This window comes from Gadus chalcogrammus, chromosome 6 (assembly GCF_026213295.1).
Source record: "Gadus chalcogrammus isolate NIFS_2021 chromosome 6, NIFS_Gcha_1.0, whole genome shotgun sequence".
NCBI lineage: Eukaryota > Metazoa > Chordata > Actinopteri > Gadiformes > Gadidae > Gadus > Gadus chalcogrammus.
The window spans coordinates 15,795,312-15,805,631 of NC_079417.1; the positions used below are offsets into that span (position 1 = coordinate 15,795,312).

The 10,320-nt window shown below is 45.2% G+C and overlaps 1 protein-coding gene across 7 annotated transcripts in view; it reads left to right on the top strand.

The window, feature by feature from the left end:
* LOC130384115 (transducin-like enhancer protein 1) overlaps positions 1-9,778 on the top strand; it is a 23,637-nt gene extending 13,859 nt beyond the window's left edge. For 4 of the 7 annotated variants that reach the window (XM_056592149.1, XM_056592152.1, XM_056592151.1 and 1 more), the window contains 10 exons: positions 2,038-2,187; positions 2,770-2,908; positions 3,310-3,503; positions 4,368-4,444; positions 4,659-4,908; positions 5,414-5,661; positions 5,981-6,128; positions 6,369-6,519; positions 6,895-6,971; positions 7,228-9,777. In XM_056592149.1, the coding sequence (XP_056448124.1) occupies positions 2,038-2,187; positions 2,770-2,908; positions 3,310-3,503; positions 4,368-4,444; positions 4,659-4,908; positions 5,414-5,661; positions 5,981-6,128; positions 6,369-6,519; positions 6,895-6,971; positions 7,228-7,335 (1,542 nt within the window). In that variant the 3' untranslated portion in view covers positions 7,336-9,777. Of the gene's footprint in view, positions 1-2,037; positions 2,188-2,769; positions 2,909-3,309; positions 3,504-4,367; positions 4,445-4,658; positions 4,909-5,413; positions 5,662-5,980; positions 6,129-6,368; positions 6,520-6,894; positions 6,972-7,227 lie in introns of all 7 variants that reach the window. The other 3 variants (XM_056592156.1, XM_056592154.1, XM_056592155.1) reach the window with 1 other exon arrangement.
* Positions 9,779-10,320: the final 542 nt, after the last annotated feature.

Here is a 10,320-nt window from a genome sequence, read left to right on the forward strand (position 1 = left end):
TTATATTATGTCTGCTTTTTGAGTTTGCTTTATGTGATTTTACCTCTTTAGTCACTTTGGTCTTTTATTCTACCTCTTCTCTGTATGAGCTCTGTGTGCTATTCTACCTCTTCTCTGTATGAGCTCTGTGTGCTGTTCTACCTCTTCTCTGTATGAGCTCTGTGTGCTATTCTACCTCTTCTCTGTATGAGCTCTGTGTGCTATTCTACCTCTTCTCTGTATGAGCTCTGTGTGCTATTCTACCTCTTCTCTGTATGAGCTCTGTGTGCTGTTCTACCTCTTCTCTGTATGAGCTCTGTGTGCTATTCTACCTCTTCTCTGTATGAGCTCTGTGTGCTGTTCTACCTCTTCTCTGTATGAGCTCTGTGTGCTATTCTACCTCTTCTCTGTATGAGCTCTGTGTGCTGTTCTACCTCTTCTCTGTATGAGCTCTGTGTGCTATTCTACCTCTTCTCTGTATGAGCTCTGTGTGCTGTTCTACCTCTTCTCTGTATGAGCTCTGTGTGCTGTTCTACCTCTTCTCTGTATGAGCTCTGTGTGCTGTTCTACCTCTTCTCTGTATGAGCTCTGTGTGCTATTATCCCTCTTCTCTGTATGAGCTCTGTGTGCTGTTCTACCTCTTCTCTGTATGAGCTCTTTGTGCTATTCTCCCTCTTCTCTGTATGAGCTCTGTGTGCTATTCTACCTCTTCTCTGTATGTGCTCTGTGTGCTGTTCTACCTATTCTTTGCATCAGCTCTGTGTGCTGTTCTACCTCTTCTTTCTTTTGGCTCTGTGTGAATCTAACTCTTCTTTTAATTAGCTTAGTGTGCTATTCTACTTCGTTTAATAAGTGTGATTCTACCTTGTCTTTTTATTAGCTTTCTATGCTAGTCCTGTGCTTCTTTTTTTAAGCCTTTATGCTATTACACATCTTTTATTAGCCTTTCATGCTAGTCTACCGCTTCTTTGTATTGGCCCTAGAGATGCGCGATTCGGTTTTATCAGGCCGATCACAGGGTGGGAATGGTGATCTTCCATTTAAAATTACTGTTTATTGTGTAGCATTATTTATTGATTTGCTATTTATAGCATGGAAAGTACATTTTCTTGACAGAATTGAGGATGTGATTAAGAGCTGAGGAAGTATGAGTAGTCAGCAACTGCTATTTATCTGACGGAAACAAATTTCAATATCTTATTTAGGCCATGTAGATTATGAAGAAACTGAAAACAAAGCAACCACTGCCGGGCTAAAGAGCAGTATGGCTCACTATGCATGCACCATGCATCATTTCTAAAAGACGATAAATCACTATAGCCTACATAAGATAATAAGAACAATTGAACGACATTTTTTTTAAATTACTATAGATGGAACCAAATACAGGGCCTTTTTAAATTTAAGACTAGACAAAATGGTGTTAAATGGTTGAACTGCCCATTCAAGGCCCTGATATACTTCCAACTCAATTTTAATTTGCTTGGTTGCAAAGGCTGGGGAACATCTCCCGAATACTACAAAAAATGCCAACGTTTCATCGGATTGCTCCGGACTGGCCATTTCTGCTGCTCCATTGTGTGTGTGTGTGTGTGTGTGTGTGTGTGTGTGTGTGTGTGTGTGTGTGTGTGTGTGTGTGTGTGTGTGTGTGTGTGTGTGTGTGTGTGTGTGTGTGTGTGTGTGTGTGTGTGTGTGTGTGTGTGTGTGTGTGTGTGTGTGTGTGTGTGTGTGTGTGTGTTCGATCTGAGCATCCGTGATTAGCCCTGTTTGCTATTATACATCTTCTATTAGCTTTTCATGCTAGTCGACCCCTTTTTATTAGCTTCCTGTACTATTCTACCGTGGCTTCTTTTGTTAGCTTTTTGTCCTGTGCAAACTGACACATCTTTTTTTACCCATTGATTTTCTGTACTTTCTTATGTTGTACTTTAAAGTGCAATGGTTGGGGGGGGAAAAGAGCAAATGAACACAGACACAGACACAAAGAAGGATAGTTAACTACCATGCTTGGGAGTTTACACACTAAGAGGTTGAGATGAACAATTCCTTCTCCCCCAGGACCCGTCGTCACCCCGGGGCACGCCTCTTCCCTCTCCCAGGGAGAACGGCCTGGAGAAGGGACGCACCCTGAAGAAGGACCCCTGCAGCCCGGCCTCCACGGCCTCCTCGGCCAGCTCGTCCTCACTCAAGTCCAAAGAGATGGCCATGGTAAAAGACCACCTTGACTGGATCACCTTTAGAGCACCTGTTGCCCAATAATAAATGTTACCACATTGCAATTAATGCGTTATTTCTGTTTTGTATATATACAGTAGGTGCCACAGAATACTAATTTAATCAATTACCTGTTAATGGAACTGAATAATCATAATCGCAATATCTCTGTAAAGTAATTGTAATTATGATTTGGGTGATAATCGTGCAGCCCAAGAGACCAATTTAGTGGGGCAATTGCGATCATATTTTAGCATTGCTTTATACGATTTTTTATCGTCTGCAGCTTAACCCTAAGAATTCCTTGAGCAAGATCCTTAACCCATATCTGCTCTTAAATGACTTGTCTGCACTGAATTCAGGTCACGTTGGATAAAGCATCTGCTAAATGACTAAATAGTAAATAGAAAAAGAGTAGTTTGCAGATATACCAGAAGTCAGAAGTTGTGAAGCATGTTGTCTATCTGTAAAAAAGCGTACATAAAACATATAAAGAGAAGCTGTTTGAGTGGGGTTGGGAACCTTCAGCTGTTCTAATACAGAAACCGTTTCTTTTGCCACTGTTTTTCCTGGCAGCGTGACAAGGCAGGCACGCCAGGGTTAAAATCGACCACACCCACACCAAGAGGAGACTCCACCCCTGGACCAAGCTCCACCCCTGGGTTACGGCCCAGCCTATCGAAACCCCCCTCCATGGAAATGCCCCACCCACCAAGTAAGCCTTAGTCCCACATGCTTTTTAAACATGTCTTATTTGCTAACTAATGTCTTGGGTGCTTATCGGAAATGCGCAACAAATAACTTCAACGGGGAACATTTGTGTCTTGTGTATTTACCAACATTTTGCTAAACAATGCTTTTTTAGAATATACGTAACTTTGACACTACTTTGTTTGATTTATTGTTGTTGCCTCTCCAGAAAATGGGCACCTTATGAAAAATTTGAAACAAATGTAACGTAGACTGACGATTATAGGTCTGTCTGATGTTGATTGTTGATGCAATGTTCAAAGAGAAACTCTCCATCTCCTCCCTCCTACCTCATCTCTCCTTCCTCTTCTCTCCTCCCTCCCCCCCTCCCCAATTCTAACCTCCTCCCTCCCTCCCTCCCCCTAGCCGCGGGCCTGCGGACCCCTATGGCCGTGTCCGGGCCGTACCCGGGTGCGTTCGGTATGCTGCCCCACGGGGCGGGGATGAACGGGGACCTGGCGGGCGCGGCCGCCTACGCCGCCGGACTGCACAACATGTCGCCTCAGATGAGCGCCGCCGCTGCGGCCGCCGCCGTCGCAGCGTACGGCCGCTCCCCCATGGTGAGACCCTCCCCCCCTTTGTTTCCCCTAGCAACCACCGGGTGCTCGGGCGCTGCTCTCGTGTCTTCAGCACTCCTTGATCTCGTTGCTGAGATCAAGAACCTGTTGACGGGTCTCAACATTATGCCCCTTTCCTTATATGGGTCCTTTTTTATTTTACAAGATTTTAATTGATCTGTTAATTATTGATGCACAATAGTCATAAATATGAATACTTTACCTTATCTGTTTGTTGGACTGTGTTAGTCTTAAACTAGCTTCCGGTGACATAACCAAATTTGGTCAAATATTTGGACACGGCCTGTGTCTATATGCAGAGTCTATATACTCTGAGTCTATAGTCCCAGGCAGGTGCCTGCGGTTGGCTTAGTCACATCTGCGGCGGAACAGCATGTCTTAAAGGGCCGCTAACAAGCTCTAATCTGCTGCAGCTGGGAGATGATCAGCAGGCAGGTGTTGCTTGTTGAGGAGCACCAGCCTCCCGTCATGAGCCTTCAGAACGGCGGCGTCTGTCCAGCGTGGCGTAGCAATAAGCTGTCCGTCCACCTCCTAGGCGAGGCTTCCTGGGTTGCTATGGCATCACGGCTGTGTCTGTGGTCAACTCTTTATTTTTGACGTCTCTGCACTGCGGTTATTGAGGCCATTTGTGGCGCTGGTGTTAGACGGCTCATAACGCTGTTTGCTGAAATAGACTCATTGAACTCCCAAGAACAAACGAGTGCGTGTGTGTTTATGGGAGTCTGTTTGATTTGTTTCCCTAATGACAATGTGTGCGTTCCTATCCTGTTACGGTGCCCGTTTGTCTTAGACTAACAGACGTTGACGGCAACGTGTATTTGAACCTGGAAATGTTTTGTTTTATAGGTCGGCTTCGACCCCCATTCCCACATGCGGGTGGCTGGCCTACCGCCCAGTCTGACCGGCATCCCTGGAGGCAAACCGTGAGTGTGTTTTCTTTGTGACCTCATGTTTTTATTATGTTTGTTTTTATTAGTTATCATAAGCACAGTTATCTAAACAATCTCTCTCTCTCTCTCTCTCTCTCTCTCTCTCTCTGTCTCTGTCTCTCTCGCTGTCTCTCTGTCTCTGTCTCTGTCTCTGTCTCTGTCTCTGTCTCTGTCTCTGTCTCTGTCTCTGTCTCTCTCTCTCTCTCAGGGCGTACTCCTTCCACGTGGCGGCCGACGGCCAGATGCAGCCCGTCCCGTTCCCACCGGACGCTCTGGTGGGCCCGGGCATCCCTCGCCACGCCCGTCAGATCAATACGCTGAACCACGGCGAGGTGGTGTGCGCAGTCACCATCAGCAACCCCACCCGCCACGTCTATACGGGCGGCAAGGGCTGCGTCAAGGTCTGGGACATCAGTCACCCCGGCAACAAGAGCCCCGTCTCCCAGCTCGACTGTCTGGTGAGGAGATGCATTTGAAATGACACTTTCAAAATCACAATTTGTATTTTTGTGTCTGTCTTGCTTCGGGATGGGAAAAATTCACGAGGGCGACAGCCAGTGCAGTGCAGCATTGGGGCCTGGTGCTCTGAGGGCCTTGTCTCTGTGGGCCCCGTCTTTGTTGGCCTCACCGCGCGGCCCCGGGATCGGTGGGGGCATGTTTTATTTGGGACGAATAGGCAATACAATTGTTGGGATATTCCTGATTGATCCTGACTGCGTGTACATTGAGGGTTATAACACACCTCACTGAATTTGGTTCTGAATCATTGATAAAAAAGTGTCCATCGTGCTACTCTTTCAAAGAAGGTTAGGACAGCCGCTACTGACAGTGAAATATGAACCTCCACGAGCAAAAGAAAAAACCCTGGAAAACAGCTGGACAATGATGAGCTAAAAAGAGCAGAAACCCTGAATGTGTTTCATAGGGGTAACACGGATCTGGTTGGTCCCCTGTGTTCCTTAGAACCGGGATAACTACATCCGCTCCTGCCGTCTCCTACCCGACGGCCGCACGCTCATCGTGGGCGGCGAGGCCAGCACGCTGTCCATCTGGGACCTGGCCACGCCCACTCCCAGGATCAAGGCGGAGCTTACGTCGTCGGCGCCGGCGTGCTACGCCCTGGCCATCAGCCCTGACTCCAAGGTGTGCTTCTCCTGCTGCAGTGACGGGAACATCGCCGTGTGGGACCTCCACAACCAGACGCTGGTCAGGTGAGACTCTAAGCCTTCTTCTCCCCTGCTGGCGTCCGTGGACCCGACGAGGATGCTAACACTCTGCCTGCCTGGGCAGCATTGTCTCCCGGCGCTTATGATTTGTACAACGGCTTAAACCAAAATCATGATTTTGTTAGAAGTAGAGAAAAAGCTAAGTGTTGAACAGTTCAACCAAAAAATTATGTGCAATTATACAAATGTTGACTAGGTTTAGTTTGGCACCAATAGTAATATTTACACCTCGTATTTATTGATGTATCCATGTCTTTCTATCTACGTATATCTAAACAGTGCTTGTCTTATGTTCTGCATGCAGGCAGTTCCAGGGACACACGGACGGGGCCAGCTGTATAGACATTTCCAACGACGGCACCAAGCTGTGGACCGGGGGCCTGGACAACACAGTCCGGTCCTGGGACCTGCGGGAGGGACGGCAGCTCCAGCAGCACGACTTCACCTCCCAGGTAACCCTCCACTAGACCCTGGCTGCTGTCTCATCAGCAGTAGCTCGAGCTAAAGGACAATCTGCGACCGCACCCTGTGTAGAGTAAACCCAAATAAATAACAAAAAACACAAATGAGGCAAGAACTGGGTAGGTCAACTCGCCAAAGAACTTCCCCCAGCAGCAGTGTCATGTCCTGACGGTGGTAAACTACGTTGCCTCGCTGTATGGGGTGACATCTATGTTTTTCCCCCCGTGCAGATCTTCTCTCTGGGCTACTGTCCGACCGGAGAGTGGCTGGCCGTGGGCATGGAGAGCAGCAACGTGGAGGTCCTCCACGTCACCAAGCCTGACAAGTACCAGCTGCACCTCCACGAGAGCTGCGTCCTCTCCCTGCAGTTTGCCTCCTGCGGTGAGTCAACCCTGGCTCCCCTCAACGCCGCGAGACCTGTCATCTTGCTCTCTCTCTCTCTCTCTCTCTCGCTCTCGCTCTCGCTCTCGCTCTCGCTCTCGCTCTCTCGCTTTCTCTCTCGCGCTTTCTCTCTCGCGCTTTCTCTCTCTCTCTCTAGCTCTCTCTCTCTGTTTCTTTGTCTCTCTCTCTCCTGGTCTCTAGCTTTCTCTCGCTCTCTCTCTCTGTTTCTTTGTCTCTCTCTCTCCTGGTCTCTAGCTTTCTCTCGCTCTCTCTGTGTCTCTATCTTTGTCTCTGTCTCTCGATGTGTGTTGTTCAAATCATGGCGTTAAAAACTAATTTGATTTGTGTTTTCCTTTGTAAACTTTGCATCTCCAGGTAAATGGTTCGTGAGCACTGGAAAAGACAACCTACTGAACGCATGGAGAACGCCGTACGGTGCCAGCATATTCCAGGTCAGAACAACGCATTGCCATTGTTTCCCTGTTGAGCTGGGTGGTGAAGCCCAACCCAGGCCCATTCTCCAACTATTTCTACTCTGACCCAGTTTGACACTGACCTTTTTCAAAGCATATTCGTTAAGATAACACCTTTGCTTGATGAACCAGAACCAACCTTATTATCTAGTTCTGTAACGTATGTTTAGAGCTTCATCGGCTGGTTTCTCCTGTTAACTAACACTAGTTTTGTGTTCCCGCTCCTCCTCACCAGTCCAAGGAGTCTTCGTCGGTGCTGAGCTGCGACATCTCAGTGGATGACAAGTACATTGTCACTGGCTCAGGGGACAAGAAGGCCACCGTCTATGAAGTTATCTACTAGAGTTTTACACCGTGAAACCTCCATTTCTCCTTTTTTTCTTTTTTCTTTGGTCCACCCAACCCAATGTTTCATGGGGGATTTTCCCACAATTCAACAGGAGTAGAGACTTTTTTTTAACTCCTATCTCCGACCTCGCAGGAATAAGCGTATGGTTGTCTGGACACGTCCAAGGACTTTTTAGAATCCATTTTTTTCGGGTCCAAACCTGGGAGGGAATAACTAGGATGTTCGTCCGCCGACGTGGAAATGTACCAGGACTAATCTACAGAGCTCGGTGTTTTTTAGCCAGGGACACTGTGCTGGACCGAATGTGACGCATACAGCGGATGACTCGACGTCCACTACGGGATCTCTTATCTCAACTGTGAAACTGAGCGAGAAAGAGAGCGAGAGAGAGAGCGAGAAAGAGAGAGAGCTCTCAGCTTGAAAGACGTCAATATAATGAGTGACAATGTGCAGATGGTGACCTCACTGACCCTGATTCTGACCATGTGACCTCAAGCTGCTGAATAGTGCTCATCGGACACACATTTGTTCCGTACGTGGTGCAGACCTAAATGCGGGCTGGCATCTAATTATCATGCTGGTGTTGTTTTCTGTGAACGGCTTGTTTGCCTTTCACTCCATGTGGAAGCGGGCTGATGATGCCGTATTTCGCTCTCATCTCACATACTGTGTATCGCTGTTGGATTACCCCTTGAGATGCCACTTTAAATATCAGTTGATCCATGTCAGGGTGGAATGTCTTAACATAGGCCTTGCTGCACTGTTGGATTTTCCTGTAAGGAAACTTATTATTCACTAACGGTTGTATAATTGTACCCACTCCCCCTATTTTAGAAACTCCTTTCTTTTAGAATGAACTCCAGATATTTTTTTATTTAAGGGATGATTTTCTTTTTGTTTATGTCTGCAAAACAGTTTTTGAACTTTTAGCCACGTGGTAAGCTAGACCTTGAGGCAAGACATAACTCTTTTATTTTCTGAAATGCTGTTTAAACTACTGTCGTCTTAAGTCATCCTAGCTAGTCTGACTTGATCACTTGAAATTCATTCCAAATAACATTTCAATTTATTTTCTTTACGTTCAGTCTTCAGAAAAAAACGAAATGATTGGTCAGATAGTATGAGAAGAACAACCATGATTGGTCAGATAGTATAACATATACAATCTCTTATGTAAGGCCCTCTTGAGTGCTGACTTAAAATTCTACTTTGGCCTCCTTAATGACATTTAACATTAATGAATCTAGTATGGCAACTGTATGTATCCATGTTTAGTTAAAATGTTGATACAAGAAGTGTACAGGTTGAAATAGATTGAATGCAAAATGTATTTATCCTTCAGTCTTAATTACTCATAATTTACTATATGAACTTTATTTAGACTAAATTAACAAATCCAGAATTGAGCCCAAACCTGCCTTTGAAACACAGAATGTCTTACCTGCCTCACAAGCGAAGCCCAGATTTAAAATGCTTTTTAGCTTCTCACACAACTTGGTTAGATATTGTGAATTTCATTATTGAAAATGACAACCAATTTGTGGGAATGGAGTCATTTAAATCCTTTCACTAATCTAGCTTGTTTACCAAATAAACTTTTTTTTTTAAACTAGTGTCTGGCAAACTGAATTCTATTACAGGTCGACCATTGCTTTCTTTTCTATAATATTTTCGTAAGAAATCAATTTGAACATATGATGGATTCCGAGTCCGTTCCTTTGGTGAAATGGCATATAGTGCCGGATGAAAACTGTTTCAACTTGAAGACAGTCTGAATCAAAAGTCTTAACTTTGTTGACTTCATGACTTGGCTATTTTTGTTATGTTTTTATAATTTGTTGGTCATTTGTTCGATATATGTATAAAGTGTATAGTTTTCTTTTTCTTATCACTTACTTGCGATAGAAATGAACTTTTTTTTGTATGCGTTTTACAAGGAAAAGATCAATCTTGCCATGAGAACACTAAAGGTCTTAATGCTAGATGACAAATGGTTTTAAAGTGTAGACAATAAATGTTTGGGTTTTTTAACTGTTGTGTGGAATCATTTGTTGGGTGATAAATACATTTCAATGGTGTCTTTGAAATTACCTCTTTCCGGCTTCTATAGGTTTTACGGAGCTTATACTGGACATTTATTCATCATATTTTGTGTTGCTTTTGTGAACTGAGGTTTTTTTTTAATGAATAACTGACTAAACATCGACTCCCAGTCGGGAAAGTGCAAAAATACATGATTACAATATAAATCTTTAACGTTTAATAATTTCTTTAATTTCTACAATAACAAACTTAGTTATATATATATATTATATGTTTAGGTGAATGTGATTATATCAATGGGATTTGTTCAAAATTTAATTTGCTTATATGCAAGAAATATACACCAATGAGTTGCTGCCGGAATTCCTCTGATAGGTCAGGTCAATAACCTCACAATGGCACCGGTCAACGGCTGGGATGTATTAGGCAGCAAGCAAACTGCTTGTCAACTACTTGCAGTCAGTTTAGATTTTGATCCATTGGAAGCAGGACAAATTGGCAGGCTTAAAAATCGGAGCTACTTTGACCAGGTGGATCTTGTAATGCAGGACGACTGGGTCGGAATACCTGCCAAACAGCAGGTCTTGTATGGTGTACCGTTACACGGCAGTCGGTACCTACCGCAAGTGGTCCAAACAAGGGACGGGTTCATGGGCGCTGAAGGCTCATTGGTCCGCGGGGCAGTGACGGCTGGTCGACACCGCTGAACAGCTTCTGTGGCACAAATAACCGAAAAAATGTTAAAAAGGTGTCAGAACCATTTGGGGCTGAGTAGCAGCAGACCGGTCTACGGCCCCTACAACGGCTATTTGAGTGTCGGAACTGGTGGGAAGTAGGCAGGTCGTCGGAGACGGTGTGATGTGCTGTTGGAAAAACCTCTGGTCATGGCATTCATGCAGATGGATATTTTGACACGTACCACCACCAACCTCCACA